Raw genomic sequence first — 18,150 nt, 5'->3', positions numbered from 1 at the left:
AATCAATAAGCAATTACAGCTACAAGCTGTAGTTGTGCATGTTTGGGGAAAGGAAATGAAGAGTATTTCATGGCACTAGAATAAGTTAATATTAATGGAGATTTGGTCCCATTGTGATGCAGAGTACGCAAAGCCCTGGTTATACTCCAACATGTTGGTCTTACTAAAGGCTTGGTTTAGGTACTGTAAAATCAAATATTTAATATGCTTTTTTATTGCAAATAAACTTTCAGCAGCCATGTTCTTGGTTTCAATAAGAGTCTCTCACTGACATATTTACAGACAGAGATGAATGGTATTATGGAGACACTTTCCCCAGGGCACTTGTATTCTAACAAGAGCTAAACAATATTGATAATTCAATGGCAAACATATATATATATATACATTCATGTGGAGTTCAGGTTGCTTGGTGGTATGTTGTTCCTCTTGCAGAATGCTGAATTGATCAAAACTCAAACTTCTGAAAACCAGGAAATGCAGTTAAGATTACCTATGCAACCTTAACTTTGCCCTCTTTCAGCAATGCCCCAATACGCTCCATTGACACACATGCCTTTACCCTGCCAACCCTAGAGTTGCTGAAATGTACAAGCTATTCACCTTTTACAACCATTCACTCTCCCCCACAGGATTCCATCTAACATTATTAAGGGACGCAAACAAAAAATCCAAGACTACATTAATGTGAACTAGAAACCTTTTAGTTCGTGCCCACAGTGTCCACATGGGGAAGTTATAGCACAGTACTTCGGTGCAAACTGCTATCCATATCCCTGTAGTCTGAACATAACCCTCAGTCATTAGTACCTCTGTCTCAGTTTTACAGTACAAGGCAGCAGAAGAAAACCAAGCGGGGCTGTAACTTGAGAAGCCCTCAGCCGAATGATCCCAAATTTGGATCACTAATGCAACTCCCGCACTCTTATGGGGCACATCAAATTTCAAAGCAATTGGATTAACTGTTCAAAGTTTAGAGAACTTACAAGAGTAGAGCTTTACAACATATAAAATGGCAGGAATGGAAACTCTCTAGTCACCTTTCTGTACTGGGGCATGCACAGTGTAAAATTGTACATTTTCTTACATACCATTCTGGGTCACCCAAAGATTTAGTGAGTGCCAAGCACTATCTTGGATAAAACTTGACAGACAGACTATTTTTACCCTAGCTCATTGATCATTTGATCACTAGCTTTGGGCAAAAAACCCACCTAGAAACCTTTTTTAAAATGCCTTTTTATTTTCTGGGGCTTGTATCTGGAAAACATGTCTCAAACAACGCCAAATTTAGGTCACTAATCCTATACTGCACCCTTCTAAAACACATTTAATTTCAAAAGAAATCCAACTAAGCTTGTCAATTTTAGCGGAATTAGAAATGTTGATCTTTAAATAGATGTAATGATGCAACCTATTCTAAAAAGCAAGAATTTAGACATACAAATGAAAGAGTAAATTTTATTAACTGATGAAAAACTAATTATGGCATTAACAGCAACAATGTTTGGGCTCTGCTGGAACAGTTCTCTACTTTTTTTCTTTAAACTAACAGAAAGTGCAACAAATTAACTATTTAGAATGTCAGTCAAACTAGTAATTGTTAGCTTCTTTCAAAAAAAACTGCATAGCTTTGCAGTGTACAACAAATATATACATTTTGCAAAACCCTGAAGAACAAGATTTGATTTTTTGCTTTCAACTTGATGGCAAGTATAATCACCTGCATTGGTCAGATTCTGAGTTTCTTTTCCCTTTTCTCCCACCCTGTAGAGGAAAAGTGAAATAGTAAACTAAAAAATACATTTGACATATTTGAATATTTAGTAAGAGATACATACGGGTATAAAGACATGCACGTCAGTTAAGCCAATTATTTTTGGATAGTTTAAATCTTGAATTGTATAGCATTTTACATACACAACTGAAGCCTTATTATCTGAGCACCAACTGTGCTGTACAAAATAGATGAAGATAGTTCTTGCCTCAGGGAACTCACAAATGAAGAGAAAGATTGAGACAACACATCTGATCAAAGCCAAGAATATTAAAAACACTTTTGGTAGAATTATTGAAAGGATTCACAGACAAAGTGTGTTTTAAGGCAATACTCAAATTAAGAGGTGGTGTGCAGTGTGGGGCACAGGTCACTGCTGGTGTGAACTAAAGTAAATGGTGGAGGCTTGGTAACAAAGTCTTTAAATCAAGAACTGAGGACTTCAATTAACTCAGCCAGAGGTTATGGGCCTATTATGGGAGAGGCTGGGTGACGTTCTGTGGCCTACAATGTACAAGAGGTCAGACTAGAGCAGAGGTGGGCAAACTATGGCCCGCGGGACCCTCCTGCCCAGCCCCCATAGCTCCTGCCCCGGGATGCTCACCCCAGGCCCCTCCCCTGATGTTCCCCCTCCCCCGCAGCCTCAGCTCGCTCCGCCGCCGGCACAATGCTCTGGGTGGTGGGGCTGCGAGCTCCTGGGGCAGCGTAGCCGCAGAGCTGGGGCTTGACTCGGTGCTCTGTGCTGCGCGGTGGCGTGGCTGGCTCCAGCCAGGCGGCACGGCTGCCTGTCCTGGTGCTCTGGGCGGCATGGCTGTAGCGCTGCCATGCCACCAGTGCTCTAGGCAGCACGGTAAGGGGGCAGGGAGCAGGGGGGATTGGATAGAGGGCAGGGGAGTTCGGGGTGGTGGTCAGGGGGCAGGGGTGTGGATAGGGGTCGGGGCAGTCAGAGGGTGGGGAACAGGGGGGTTGAATGGGGGCAGGGGCTCCCAAGGGGGCAGTCAAGAAGGAGAGGGGGGGTTGGATGGGGCGGCGGGGGGCAGTCAGGGGTTCCGGGGACAGTCAGGGAGAAGGGATGGTTGGATGGGGCAGGAATCCCGGGGGGGCCATCAGGGGGCGAGAAGCAGGAGGGGTCGGATAGGGGCAGGGCCTGGCTGTTTGGGGAGGCACAGCCTCCACTAACTGGTCCTCCATAAAAGTTTGGAAACCCGATGCAGCCCACAGGCCAAAAAGTTTGCCCGCCCCTGGACTAGAGGATCATGATGCTCTCTTCTGGCCATAAAATTTATGAGTCTTTTGGTTCACAAATATGAGAGGGAGCTCATACAGGTAAGGGAGGTCATGGAAGACAGTGCAAAGACAAAACTAGGAGAAGGGGTCCTTTGATGGACAACCTAAGAGAATTATAGGAAGGAATAAAAGTAGAAATGGTGATGGTGTAATTGTGCTGTGCCCTTAAACAGAGGACAAGCTTGAACTTTGCACAAAGAGGCAGCAAAGGGGATTAAATGAGGAAGGAGATAATAGGAGTGGAGGAAAGGGAAAATTTTAAAAGCAGAATTTGAATAGACAGGGAGGGAAGAGAAGAGGGCACTACAATAATCAAGACAAAGATGAGGATTTTTGTAGAAATAAAAGATGGATTTTGGAGATCTTGAAGAAATGAAAGAAATTAGCAACAGCATGGATATTAGAGAAAAGTTAAATGCAGCAGTAAAGTTGTAAGTCTGAGTGACAGGGAATATGATGGAGTTTGATGGTAATAGGAGGGTTTGTTTTTGTTTTGCTTGATTGGTTTTTAAGGTTAGTGGTGTGGCATGCTGGATGTTAAGATACAGCTGGAAGTGTGAGAGTGAACAGAGTGAGATGTCAAGGTGTGCATGTACACATTTGGGAACTATTACTGTAAAAATAATTTATGCTTTAAGAGTGGATGAGATCACTCCTGGGAAATGCACAGGGAAAAAGCAGGTGAAATTGAGGATAGAGCATCGTGGAATATCAGAGAGGGAAGATGATGAAGCAATGAGAAAGGTTGAATCTGTTGCTTTGTCAGAAAGAGTAATTAGATTAGAATGCAATGAGGTATTGTCGTGGGATGAACATGCAGTACTCCAGCATAAACAAACAAACAAACAGGTTATAGCTCGAAACAAGAGAGCTTACTGTTTACACCTAAGTCTATGCAGCTACTTGAAAACTTTCTATTTTAACTTACAAGTGATTAGCTTTCCCTATAACTAAGGATACGATTTAGTCACTGAAGTCATAGATTCCATTATTTTAACAAACCTTCGGGACTCCTTCAGCTTCAGTCCCCCCGGTGATCAGCCCTCTCACTCCCCCGGTTATTTTTAGTAAAAGTCACGGACAGGTCATGGGCTTCTGTTAATTTTTGTTTATTAGCTGTGACCTGTCCGTGACTTTTACTAAAAATAACTGACAAAATCTTAACCTTACCTATAACTGAAGCAATATTTTCTTTCAGCATTGTTTTAAGTCTTTTTTCAAAGGAAATATTTACCATACAGAAACAAGCATAGCATCTTATTGCTGTGAAATCAAACAATTTCACTATTTTGAAGATGCTCATAATTGAATAAGTATAAAAGCATGCAAGTGTGAAAATTCAGCTTACATTAAAACGATGTCAAACATTTTTTCAAGTCTTATATTTCACTACCAAATTTTGCTCTATTGCTTAGCCAAGTAGAAAATGCCACATTAAAAAACACAGATCAGTAAATGCACTCTTCTACATATTAAAAGCAAAATGAAAATCTATTTCATTTATCTCATTTGAAAGATTTGCCACGGGTGGGAGAAAAAGCCAATAATCAATCTACTAAGACTTGCACTTGGCTTCAGGTTATCTGTCCCAGATAACAAGAAAAATATACAGTAACTCCTCACTTAAAGTCGTCCCGGTTAACGTTGTTACGTTGCTGATCAATTAGGGAACACGCTCGTTTAAAGTTGTGCAATGCTCCCTTCTAACATCGTCTGGCAGTCGCCTGCTTTGTCCACTGCTTGCAGGAAGAGCAGCCCGTTGCAGCTAGCTGGTGGGGGCTTGGAACCAGGGTGGACACACGATAGGGCTCAGGACGGAGGGAGCTTGCTGGCAGCAGCTGCAGTCTCAGCAAGCTAATCTAATTAACAAGGCGAAATGCGCATCTCTCTCTCTCTCACACAGGGTGTGTGTCTCTGTCTGCGATGCTGTCTCCCCTCCCTCCATTCCTGCTGCCTTATAGAGAGTGTGAGAGTTAACCCTTGAGGGCTCAGCCAATTGCTAGTTCATCATATAGCAGTACGGCATTCCTGGGAAATATCCCACCCTCTGACTCCTCCACCTCAACCAAGCTTCACAATAATCATCACTGTATACCAGTATTAAATTGCTTGTTTAAAATTTATAGAGTGGATCTATATATATATATATATATTAATTCCCTGGAACCTAACCCCATCATTTACATTAATTCTTATGGGGAAATTGGATTCGCTTAACATCGTTTTGCTTAAAGTTGCATTTTTCAGGAACATAACTACAATGTTAAGTGAGGAGTTACTCTATAAAAATCAAGTTACTAGTTTAGATGTAGTCTTATATTCAAAATGTTAAGAGTATATAGAAGCAACAAAGATGTGCAATCTTGTTTACCTATATAATTCAAGTACACCTCTACCCCGATATAACACTGTCCTTGGGATCCAAAAAAATCTTACCGTGTTATAGGTGAAACCGCATTATATCAAACTTGCTTTGATCCACCGGAGTGCGCAGCGCAGCCCCGCCCCCCCGGAGCACTGCTTTACTGCGTTATATTCGAATTCGTGTTATATCGGGGTAGAGGTGTATGTTTTGAGGCACAAAATGGAAGACTAAATCCATTCAGCCACCCAAGTAAATGCATAACCATGCTTCAGTTTTGTTACTGTTTTTTCTAAAAAGTCCATTATATTTTTAAAATCGCCTAGGTAGTACTAACTTTAGCAAATACACAGATCCATTACCTTCAAAGCAACTATTCAAAAGTCAAGATTCTCTTGTATCAACGTTTCCATATACCATTAGAATTATACTAGACATAGGTGAATTTATTTCTAGAGACAATATAAAAATAAATACCTGATATTTTGTTAGTTCTGCTTGTAATAATTTTACTTTAGATCTTTCTTGTTCTAATGCAGCATGAAGTGTAGTCACCTACAACAATTTTTAAAAGCGTTACAGAATTATCTTAATCTCCCAACACACTCCAAACATTTCTGTTGCAGTTCAACAGCCTAAATATTTTTATTTATTTTATATAATATATATACACATTAGTGCTGCTGGGAAGAGAAGTAAATATTTAGTTTATTCAAGAAAGTGATTATTCTCAAAATGATCAACATTTGATGTACCACACAAAGTACAGTAGTATTCCCTAAGTCTCTATTAGTTCCCTAGTGCCTCTTTATGTGTTTGCCTGAGTAATGTAATATGAAAAGTGACAGTTTTCTTTCAGATTTTAGCCATTGCATTATATTTTATTTTATGTCAGTGTACTGTATTTGATGTAATATAATGCAACACAATTGATTCCATTACCTCATTCTTAAGAAGTGATTATCTCAGCATTCATAATTAATGGAAACTGAATTATACTATTTCGTGTCATTCTATGACATTGCACAAATGGAATACTGGATCAAGTTTAAGATTTTAATTAAAAATTACTGCAAAGCCAAAACAAATACAGAAATATCTTGTATGCTCCCAATACTATGTTCATATAATAAATGTTAATGCTTCACCTTGAAAATCTGCTGACTCTTCTGCAGTAGAAATCTCTGAATGCACAAATGCCATTTAAAAAGGGTAGCTGGATCTTATATACTCTATGTCCATTAACACAAAGAATCCAGAGAGAGGGGAATTCTGCACTTATTTCTGTGCTTATACCCATTTTCAGTTTGGCTTTGCTGTTTGCCTTCATATACTATTTTAAAAAATATTCACAAGGTTTTTTTTTTTATAAAAAACTTACCTGTAAGGTCAACTCATTCTTGATACTCTGAGATTCATCAACCTGTAGAAGTATTTCTGCTTTGTCTTTCACTTAAAAAACAAAACAAGAACATTAGGCTGTCTCTATCCTTACAAGTCTTTATATATAACCGTAGTTGGGGTACTGCTGGATCCATTTTTTTGCTACCCTTAGGATATTTTCTCAGTCATCATTGAAGGCAGGATCAACAATAGAGGTTGCCTGGAGCCAACAATTTATTACCATTTCCAGTAGCAGCAGCCTGTGAATATGGGAAGCTTTTTAGGCCTTTTAGGAAACTTTCACTGCCTGCACCTGTATGGGATCCCACAGACTTTACAGAGACTCACTATAGACCTGCGAGGCTCTCTGGTTATGGATGGAGCTTGAGATTGTAAGCTTTCCAGAGCCATGCCTTAAATCAATGTGAAAACCTTGGCTAAAGTTTTAAATACATAGCAAAATTAAGGTGTGCTGAACCTACATACTTGATTACTTTCTTTGAAGTTGTGGATAATATAGAATAGTGCTATCATTATAAACCTTTACTGTACATGTGCAAATTAGGATTTTCAAGGCTCAATTCTACCACATTCAAGCTAGTTTTTACCAAAAGACAAAATTAATTTTTCCTCAGTAACTGTTCCATCAAATTAATCTTTCTGCCTCAGCTATTTCAGCAAGAGATCTAGTAAAAGAGGTAACAAGATTATTATTTTATAATAGGACATTGTTTCCACATAGGGTTGCCAATTTTCTACTCGCACAAAACTGAACACCCTTCCCTTGCCCCACCCCTCCTCTGAGGCCCTGTCCCCCGTTCACTCTATCCCCCTCTTCCTCTGTTGCTTGCTCTCCCCACCATAACTCACTCACTCATTTTCACTGGGCTGGCTCGGGGTTGGGATGAGGGCTCCAGCTGGGGGTGCAGCCAGAAAAGAGGCGTTCAGAGTGCAGGAGGGGGCTCCAGGCTGAGGCAGAGGGTTGGGATGCAGGAGGGGTAAGTGCTCCGGCTGGGGGTGTGGGCTCTGGGGTGGGGCCAGGGATGTGGGCTTTGGGATACAGGAGGGGGCTCCGGGCTAGGGGTGGAGCTGAGGGGTTCGAAGCATGGGAGAGGGCTCTGGGCTGGGGGTGTGGGTTATTGGGTGGGACCAGAAATGGAGGGGTTCAGGGTGCGAGGGGGCCTCTGGGATGGGGCAGGGGTGTGTGAAAGTTCCGTCTGAGGGTGAAGACTCTGGGGTGGGGCTGGGGATGAGGGGTTTGGGGTGTAGGAGGGTGCTCCAGGCTGGGACCAAAGGATTCAGAGGGTGGGAGGGGGATCAGGGCTGGGGCCAGGGGTTGGGGCACGAGAGGGGGTCAGGGGTGCAGGCTCTGGGCGGCGCTTACCTCAAGCAGCTCCCGGAAGTAGCAGCATGTCTCTCCCTCCAGCTCCTACGCGGAGGTGCGGCCAGGCAGCTCTGCGCGCAGTCCCATCTGCAGGCACCGCCCCCACAGCTCCCATTGGCTGTGGTTCCCAGCCAATGAAAGCTGCAGAGCCGATGCTTGGGGTCGGGGCAGCGTGTGGAGCCCCCTGGCCGCCTCTACATGTAGGAGCTGGAGAGGAGACATGCTGCTCCTTCCGGGAGCCGTGCGGAACCACAGCAGACAGAGAGCCTGCCGTAACCCTGCTGCACCACCGACCGGATTTTTAACGGCCCGGTCAGCAGTGCTGACCGGAGCCCCCAGGGTTCCTTTTCGACCGGGCGTTCCCGTTGAAAAACGGACACCTGGCAACCCTGTTTCCACTCTCCTCCAAAATTGGCTGAACCAATAATTTTTTCACCAAAAATATTTCACCCTGACCCAGACACCAGAAATTTTCAGTAAATTATGAGTGATTAAGAACTGGGGGTTGGAATGGAAACACTTGGGCAACTTTAACTATAGTGTCACTAGTGAGCCTGTTATAGCGTAGCATCCCCAATACTGGTAAAATTACAAAATTTCTTCTGAAAGTTACCCTCCTCTCTCACACTGTTTTACAATGTGTGATACGCTAAAGTATAGTTTACATACTGCACCTGATGTCATGGAAACAACTTGAACATGCATGACCCAGCAGTATTAAAAAGTCTAACACAATCACATGATTCTTATATTCATATTAGAAGGTTGCTTATAAAGACAATTTTACTGAAATAGCAACTAATGAAATTGAACACTAGTCACTCAGACTGAAAATGAATTATCAGAAGTTCCTAGTAAAGGAAATTGTCAGATTAAATAATTCCACTATTACAATTTACAGTTGCCACTCATTACTCTTATCAATTTATCTTTAAAAACTGTTTTTCAAAGTCATTTAAGTACATTTTTAAAATAACTTTGTACACTTCAAAATTAACATCTTAGAGAATAAACTTTACTTACTTTCACCTTCCTGTAGCATTTTCAACAGCTGTGCATTTCTTGCTTTTACTTCTTTATACTTCACCTAATATTAAGAGATTTAAATAAAATCACCTATTACTATATGACAAAAGGGACATCCTTTAAATTGGTGTTTAAAAATAACAAACATCAAATTTGAAAGCAGTGATTTTACTGGTAATTTAAGAAGCACAAGGGTTCTAGGCTCATCTATTTAAATACATAGGACTCAAGGATGAGAGAACATAGGAGAGGTAGTTTAAACAAATTAGAGGCCAAAGTCAAAGGAGCTCAAGCAGACACTGGCACTACAGCAGATTCAAAATCAACTACACATGGTGTGAATGGAGAAAGAGAAGAAAGAACTGCTAAACAGAGAAACAGAACTTTCTGGAAGATTTTAGCTCCATGTCTGACAGAGGTTTTGTGGGTTCTCTGAACAAAATGAAGGCCACATGAAAGAACTGTAATGCCAAAAGAAGTGACATATCATTTATACTATGGTGGTAGCCAAAGAGCACAGTTAGGACTGAGTCCTCATTGCCTTAGGTGCTATACAAGGACACATAGGAAGACATGATCACTGGCCCCAAAGACCTTACAGTCAAGGAAATTCTCTTTTGGAATCTTCATCTTTCAGTTTTTCTACTCAGGAAACGGACCTTACTGATCTCTCCTGTCCATCTGATGCCTAAATTGCCTCTTCTAAGGTAGCACTTCTCATGACTGGTCACTGGTGCCAATTCTGGCAGTTTGGTTTCTGTGTCTTTTCTTAATTCTAAACCCATTTTATATTTTCCTCATTCTCTTTTCTCCCCATTTCGGTGTCCCTATATTGCTCTCTGGCCTTGAAGAAAAATTAATTTTTATAGGATATCTTGAACCTGGTGGCAAGCTACCATGCTCCACTTACACACCAATCTTGTCCCTCATGTTAACTTCATAATGCTCCATACAACAAGGTCAGCTGGTTTATAAACAGAGAAGGAACACTGGGCTAATTAACAGGATGCTGATTCAATTGCATGGGAGCAGCATGAAGAACAGCAAATGCCAATATTGAAAAGGGGTGGGTAGATAATTCTACAGTAGAGTACCTTCAACCTTTCCAAGAAAGTATACTGGAATGCCACACCATCCCTACTACAGCCATGCTTTAAAGCAATATTTATAGAACCAAAGGCCAATAAAAGTGAATTTAATTGTCATAGTAATGAATTCTTCTAGACTTACAGCTAGCTAAAGCTTTCTATGCCCTTCAATGCCCAATAAGCATACAAGACTATCAAGTAGAAACTCTTAACAATTACATCACGTGAAATGAAGCACTTAACAAGAATTCTTGTGCACTGCATTATTCTGCCAACTGTACTCTAGGAGCAATATCAAATAGAAATGGTTTTCCATTTCAATTAATTTCATCTGTGAGCCCAAACTTTGCACATGACAGCAGCTGTTAACCAAAAAAACTTGTTTCCTGTTTTGTAGCAGGTTGAAATCATTTTCTAATCAGAACTTAGCTGAAATGTTGAATGTCACTATTGTCAACAATTTCATGCTGTTTCTACAGAGTTCAATTGTTTGGTACCCAAGGCTAAGTTATGCAGTTTACATATCTATCTATCTGTTTTTATTTACATAAACAAACTATTCCTCCTTGTATTCCTGTTCACCACTCCCAAACAAGGATGAACAAAATTTGGTTTAATGTGACCAATAAGAAGTTGGTCCTGGTGCTTTAGTGCATTTACCAGAGCCTTTTGACATAATGGCAATTTCTCATAAAAGTTCCATCCTTGCTGCTTTGTATTCATTTTCAAGCTGTCAGCTAGAGTCGGGACAGATATTAATGTGGTGTTCCAGGGCAGCAATTCTGGGAATTTTCCTATCTAATTTAGCATCCAGCAACACCAGAGGATTTGGTAAGGGGTTAACCTTTGTACTGAATGTTGTTTTGAAATCTTCCTCCTAGGTTGGGAGAAGAGGCATAGCAGATGCAAAGCTCCATTTCAATGCTACAGGGCTGCAGCTCTAAATGGTTTCTCTTGTATCTGGAGAAGTATGTACTGGTTTCTTTTTTTAGGCATTTCAGATTGGGCTACAGTCTTGACAGCTATCAAAACAGCAACATCTGGGAAACAAATGGTACTTGGGTATGCCAAAACTGATAAATATTTACTCCTTGATGGGTGACCTTCTTACAGTATTCAGTTTATTTTTAGATACCTGTCTTACTTACCAAGAAAGGTCAATCCATCTGGTACTGCAGGAACAACTTTGGAGAAAGATGCTCTGGAAAAGTAATATTTTGGTGGCCAGCACAAAGTTCCCTTTCAGACTAGCCATGTTTTGGCTTAATCAAATGGGTAAAAAAAGAAGTTAGACTTTGTTCAATACTTGGAGACATTATCAACTACATACCTCCCATTGAGTAATGATGCTTTTCAGTTGCTGAATTTCTGTATCTTTCTTTTCAAGTTCCAACTTTAATCGTTCTGTTTTTCCATCTTTCAAAACAACCTCCTACAGAAAAATAAGCAACCACATAATTTTAGGACTAACTATAAGTTTGCATTAGAATTTCAGTCCTGCAAAAGGCAGAATTCAGCTGCCCTTGACTGTCTCCAAGCAAAGAAAAAAAAAAAACACTATTAGCCTGGTTGCTTCAAAGTAGCTCTTGTGCAAGTGTGTTGGTTTTCCATAGCTGCACAACCATTAAAATATGATATACATAAATCAGTAACATAAGGTGTTTAAGTTTTAACAAATACCTGCATGCTTCAAGTATGTTTTGAAGGACCAAGCCATAAAACATTTAAAGACTGGGTATCTGGCAGAATCTTGTGAAAGAGCTTCTGTAAAATGTTCATTTAAAAAATATAGCTTTAAAAATATTTTCGAAGCTTTTATGGATGGATACACAAGCAGGGTATTTTTTTTTAAGCTTTTTCAACTTCAAAAAGGAGCACATTCTGTGGAAGTGCAAGCAAAATGGGAGAAGCTCTCTAAGCCTTGACTACTGGATTTTGTTCTTATTGCTAGAGAACAAGATTTAAATGTGACAAATTATTTAAGTGTTTTCAAATATTAGTGTACAAACTTTAACCCCACCTGATTATACAGAAGCTGTTAGAAAAAACTGCTTGTACCCAGCATATGAGACAACTTTGCCCTTCGTTTTTACAACTGAGGAAGTCCTCGTTTACTAAACCATGCTACAAGATTTTAGGAGCTAGCCAACTTTTTGATGCTTTACATGTCTGAGAGGAAGAGGGGGAATGGAAGTAGTTTTGGGCAAAAGTGTTTTGTATTTTTTTAAAGATTAAAGGTGCAACAAAGAACTGGGAGCGAAAGTACACACAAACCAGATTAAATGCTAATGCTGTTTCAAGTTCACGCTCGAAATGATTGGATCCTGCACACTGTGTTTAGCTGGAGCATATGCAATGCTAACAAAGTCATCTTTTCTCCAAAAAAAGGTTTTGATTAGTTCTAATCTTCTTAAAAAAACAAAGAGAATATCAAAAAAAATTTTCCCTGCAGGACTATAGCAGGGTTTGTGGAGGTTGTGAACAGTGAAGTCACAACAAGATTGTAACCTCAGCTCAGCTCTCTCTCAACTGAGTAGGGAAGGAAAGGATATCAAGTTGGGGAAAAAAACTAGGACAAACAAGAACACATAATTAAATCTTAAAAGTACAGTCGTAACTAAATTACTTCAGCTTTTAACAGTCAGATCAAAACTAAGCTTGTTCTCTAACAAAGTTATATTCTTAAAATACAGCATTTGCTCTCCCTTCTGACTTTATTTCTTCACTGTAGGGAAGAAATATCCCACTCAACAACGTGGAAGTCATAGGAAATATCCCAATTATGGTTTTCTGCAAGGACATTCGGTCACCATTGCAGCAAGGGGCACAGAGCAGAAGTAGTATTTTCTGAAGGGAAAAAAAAAATTTGCTAATGTCAGGCTACTACTACAACAATAATAGCCCTAGAAATATCTACAGGTAGTCAAAGGACCTGATGACTTATCCATGAGACCTGCAACCAGACTGCAGGGACCAAGGTGTTAGAACTACAACCCCAGGAGCCAATTTTGTAATCCTCCCTTCTCCAAAGATATTTATGCTACTGGAAAGAGGTAAAAGAGGAGTGGGTCTTTGTCATTCCTTCCTCTTGACCTTCTTCTCAGAGGAGGAGATTTGGCAGTCCCATTTCAGTTGTTTGCATTTTGTTTTTTCTTAAGCGATACACTGACCTATAACATGAACTAGTCAAAAAAGTTATCCATAAATTGTGTTTTCAGCATATAATTGAAGTTGTGAGAGCATAAGCGGTCAGATTTTTTTTTTTTTTGGTAAGAAAAATTACTCCAGAAGCTTCAAATTTTATTTCGATTATCCACCAAGCAAATATTCATTGTGCACTTGAAAATAGCTGCCATTGTACATGCCTGACTATGTTCATGAGATGTACAGTTATCCACTCCATTGTAATCTGTGAGTTGGTCTCTCCTTTTTTCTCTAATAAGTATTTTATGAACATCATCTTCCAGTCTATTGAAGAATCCTCCATCATGCAATAAAGTCTGGGAAGAGCTCAGTTCCTGTCAAGAATTAACTTCATGATTTATCTCCATTTAAATAGAAGTCAATATCCAGCTAAACAATGAAATATAGTTGAGTTTTAAAGAAGTCTGTGTTTAAAGTCACAAAAATGCACAAAATACAGGTATCAGCACTTTCTTCTTTAATATATAGAGACACATCATGAAACAAAATGGAGTACTAAATTTTACCTAGAGCATATTTTACTGCCAACTATAAAACTCTGAAAAATAAGAACATATCATAGAAGTGATATCAGGTGAGAAAAATATTTCCATTGATTTAATACTTTTGTGCAATGCCTACCTAGATTTTTGAATCATAAAGAAAGATTTAACAACAAAGTGATTTTTCTACCTAGAAGGGTCATAATACTAGGAATGTACCACTGCACAATATTTGCCATTAATATTTTCTTATCTACTCTGCTTCTAATAGGTATTTAGCTTCTTGTACCCTGCCTAGAGAACTTTTAGGGCCAGGCTTTCAAATCTGTCTAAACTGTACCAATAACATTTGCAAGCCTGTAACTGATGGCACAAAACTGGAAAAGGCATGTATAAGTTCTCATACATGGACTTGTATCTTTGCATTTGCTCACACAAGTTTTATGGACATACTTTAGGCAGCCAATTTGAAAAATTAATTCCTGACTGTGACTTTAGAAAGTGATTAGGCCTCTCTGTTTAAATACTTATTTAATAACTATCTTCTGCATACAAAACCTCATTATTTAAGCTGGTCTTTGGTGTTGTGTTATGTTTATTAATTTAATAAAAACTAAGTCTTACCTCGTGTTTTTTAGCAAGGGGATCTGAAAAAGAGAACACAGGAAAAATAAATGTTACTTAAAAAAAAAAAATACTACACTGTCTGATTTAATCATACCAAAAACTATCAAAGTGAGATAATTCAGAAGAGACTGAAAAATCCATTTTGGTTCTCCAGCATTAATTCTCATTCTTTTCCCAAAATTACACTAAAGAATTAAAGAGGACTTTCTACACCAGTGATACTCAGACCTCAGTGGTTCAGAAGCCAAATTAGTGATAAACTATTCAAAAGAGCCACAGTAGTGTGAATTAATTGTTTCATTTACTATAGTACTATATTTTATATACACCTCTACCCTGATATAACGTGGTCCTCGGGAGCCAAAAAATCTCACCGTGTTATAGGTGAGGCCGCGTTGTATCAGGGTTGGGGAACAGCTCCCCGCCTCAGCTCACCGCCGCTCTGCCTCCGCCTCATCCCTGAGTGTGCTGCCGCCGCTCTGCTTCTCCCTCCCTCCCTTCCAGGCTTGCCGCGCCAATCAGCTGTTTGGACCGGCAAGCCGGGGAGAGGAAGGGGGGAAGAAGCGGAGCAGCAGCGGCGCGCTCAGGGGAGGAGGCGGAGATGAGCTGGAGCGGGGAGCAGTTCCTCTGCGCCCCCCCTTTTACTTGCTGTGGCCCCCCTACCCCAGCTCACCTCCGCTCTGCCTCCTCCCACGAGTGCACCACAGCTCTGCTTCTCCTCCCTCCCTCCCTCCCAGGCTTGCTGCGCCAATCAGCTGTTTGGCGCGGCAAACCTGGGAGGGAGGAGAAGCAGAGCTGAGCGGTGTGCTCGTGGGAGGAGAAGGAGGAGGCGGAGCGATTCCTCTGCGCCCCCCCCTTATTTGCTGTGGCCCCTCTGCCCCAGCTCACCTCCGCTCCGCCTCCTCCTCCCACGAGCACGCCACTCAGCTCCGCTTCTCCTCCCTCCCAGGTTTGCCGTGCCAAACAGCTGATTGGCGCAGCAAGCCTGGGAGGGAGGGAGGGAGAAGCGGAGCTCCGGCACGCTCGTGGGAGGAGGCGGAGCGAAGGTGAGCTGGGGCGGGGGGCCCCGGGGAGGGCTGCAGCAAGTAACGGGCGGGCGCAGAGGAACCACTTGCGGTAACACGAATTTGGATATGATGAGGTAAAGCAGCCCCGTCCCCCGGAGCGCTGCTTTACTGCGTTATATCTGAATGTGTGTTATATCGGACTGCATTATAACGGGGTAGAGGTGTATATCATTCTCACAGCAAATAAGTTAACTCAGTGCAAGTTGATAACTTAGTTAATAAAAGTATCCTGATTGATTAATAATTACATCACACAGTGTTTTATTATCATGTGCTTCAAAGAGTCGCAGGAGACACGTTAAAGATCCCCGATTTGCAGCTTGCGAGCCTCAGGGCTTCACTACCGGGGAGATCAACGCTGCTGCAATCGATGCAATGGGTGTCGATTTAGCAACTCCGGTACTCCAGCTCTCCAAGAAGAGTAAGGTAAGTTGACTGGAGAGGGTCTCCCATTGAAGCAGTGCAGTGAAGACACCAGGGTAAATCGACCTAAGCTAAGTCGACTCCAGCAACATGAATAACGTAGCTGGAGTAGTGTAACTTAGGTCGACTTACGTCGGTAGCGAAGACAAGCCCTCAGTCTGAGTATCATTGGTCTATGTTGTATTTTAAACCCTATCCCTTACAATAATGTAACAGAAAGCAGACCCCAATTTGTTAAATGCAGAGAGAGTTCATAACTGGCAAGCAACATTTTTGCAATAAACAAACTGCAGACTGTATTTAATTCTTTTCTGGTTTTTATATTGCCCTCATCACCATAGTATCTCAGTGCCTTGCAGTAGCATATTAGGTGACATGACCAACATCTATAATTTGTTCAGACTCTCATCCTTTGCGGGTGTTTTATTGTTTTTGTTTCTCGGTTTGTTTTTAAAATCAACCCACATTTAATAAGATACTGGTAACTTAGATAAGTGCTTAGAATATTTTTTTAAATAGACTTTTGATTTAATAGTACTTTTTCTCTTTCCAGACCCTACCATCGTTTCTCTGCTAAAGGCAGGAGCCACTGCTCTGAAGACAACAGGAACAAACCAGCACCCAAAGAATGTACGAGCTGCTCTGGTAAGCAATATTTCCCCCTCCCTTAACTCTTCCTCCCCTAAAGAGCCAGCTTTGGGTGCAAAGGGCAACTACCACTGTCTGGGAAGTAGAGGGAACAGCAAGGCAGCAAGTACAACCAAGCTGGGAGTAAAGAGTTTTTCCTCTGGAGTGAGCTTGGACCATTGCCAGATGCTGGTCACTGCAACAGGTTCAGTACTTCTTCACACCCCAACAGTTGAATACTTCTCTCATTTGCTCCTCTCCTTAGCTAAACTGATTAGTCCACATTAAAAATAAGAAGATTCAGGATACATAAAGTTAGATTTAGAGCTATCAAAACACAGTGTTTAGTTTACTTGTTTCTAACACTGTTCAGTGAATATTATATTTAAATACAGTGTTACTGAACTGAGACTTTGGAAATGCAGAGTTTCAGTACAGAGGGTGTTTTGTTATTAAAAGTATATGTCATAGTAATTCCAAAGAATTAAACACTTGGTTTGTAAAGAAATATTTAAACATAAAAATGCATACCTATATTAATGTCAGACTGAAAGTCTTTGAGAGACACTGTGAGAGGTTTGTCTTTTCCCTGCTGGTTCTTTCTTTTCTCTTTCTTATTCACCGACTTTGAGGGAGGTGAAGCATTTTCAGAGTCCTGAAAGTAATAAAACCCCACTGATTGCACTATGTTACTCTAATGAATAAACCAATTAGTAATTTAATTGCTCTAAAGCTGAGGTCCCCAAACTGTGGGACATGCCACATTAGGGGGGTGCAGAGGAACATTCGGGAACATGCAGCAGGCCCAGGCCAGCCCCCCTGGGGGGCAGGGAGGGAGGGCCACCCAGTCCTGTCGCACCCCCAGCTTTGCTTTGGCCCCACCCCCAGCCACGGTCATGGCTCCCGGACCTGAGCCTGGCTCTATCCCCAGCCTCAGCCTGGCTCCACACTCAGCCGGGGGCCAGCTGCTGACCCCACCGTGGCCTAGCTGTGGCTTCACTCCCAGCCCCACCCTTGGCCCCTGGCTGCGACTCCGTTCCCAGCCTGAAGCAGAGGCTGGGGGAGGAGCCGCACCTGGACGGGGGCTGAGCAGCCAGCCCCCGCCTCTGGCTCCATTTCCGGCCCTGCTCTCAGACCCACCTCCAGCCCACTTACTCCTGTCCACGTCATGCCCCACCCCCACTCCCAGCCCCAGGAGGGTTGGGGGGCACACAACCCTCAAATGTTTGGGGACCACTGCACTAAAGTTTTGTATTCTTAAGAAAAAATGACAGTACACAAACAAAGCTCTTGGTCTAAAACAATTTGACAGCTTTTGGTAGACATCTTTCTCGCTCTGTACTCTGATTAGCCTAAAGAAACAACTGTGTTCTTTAAACCAGAGTATAGCTATTCACAAACAGTACAGTGAAT

General features: G+C 41.4%; 1 protein-coding gene across 6 annotated transcripts in view; it reads right to left on the bottom strand.

The window, feature by feature from the left end:
* Positions 1–207: 207 nt before the first annotated feature.
* Positions 208–18,150, bottom strand: part of GKAP1 (G kinase anchoring protein 1) — a 48,091-nt gene continuing 30,148 nt past the window's right edge. For 4 of the 6 annotated variants that reach the window (XM_065406080.1, XM_065406084.1, XM_065406085.1 and 1 more), the window contains 9 exons: positions 17,269–17,392; positions 14,618–14,640; positions 13,673–13,825; positions 11,638–11,739; positions 9,217–9,280; positions 6,808–6,878; positions 5,904–5,981; positions 1,724–1,767; positions 208–463 (listed from right to left, as the gene is read on the bottom strand). In XM_065406080.1, coding sequence (XP_065262152.1) covers positions 277–463; positions 1,724–1,767; positions 5,904–5,981; positions 6,808–6,878; positions 9,217–9,280; positions 11,638–11,739; positions 13,673–13,825; positions 14,618–14,640; positions 17,269–17,392 — 846 coding nt within the window. In that variant the 3' untranslated portion in view covers positions 208–276. Of the gene's footprint in view, positions 464–1,241; positions 1,768–5,903; positions 5,982–6,807; positions 6,879–9,216; positions 9,281–11,637; positions 11,740–13,672; positions 13,826–14,617; positions 14,641–17,268; positions 17,393–18,150 lie in introns of those variants that run through there. The other 2 variants (XM_065406082.1, XM_065406083.1) reach the window with 2 other exon arrangements.

This window comes from Emys orbicularis, chromosome 6, assembly GCF_028017835.1.
Source record: "Emys orbicularis isolate rEmyOrb1 chromosome 6, rEmyOrb1.hap1, whole genome shotgun sequence".
Classification (NCBI taxonomy): Eukaryota; Metazoa; Chordata; order Testudines; family Emydidae; genus Emys; species Emys orbicularis.
Note: the sequence above shows the minus strand (reverse complement) of the source record. Positions and strands in the feature narration are given on the sequence as shown.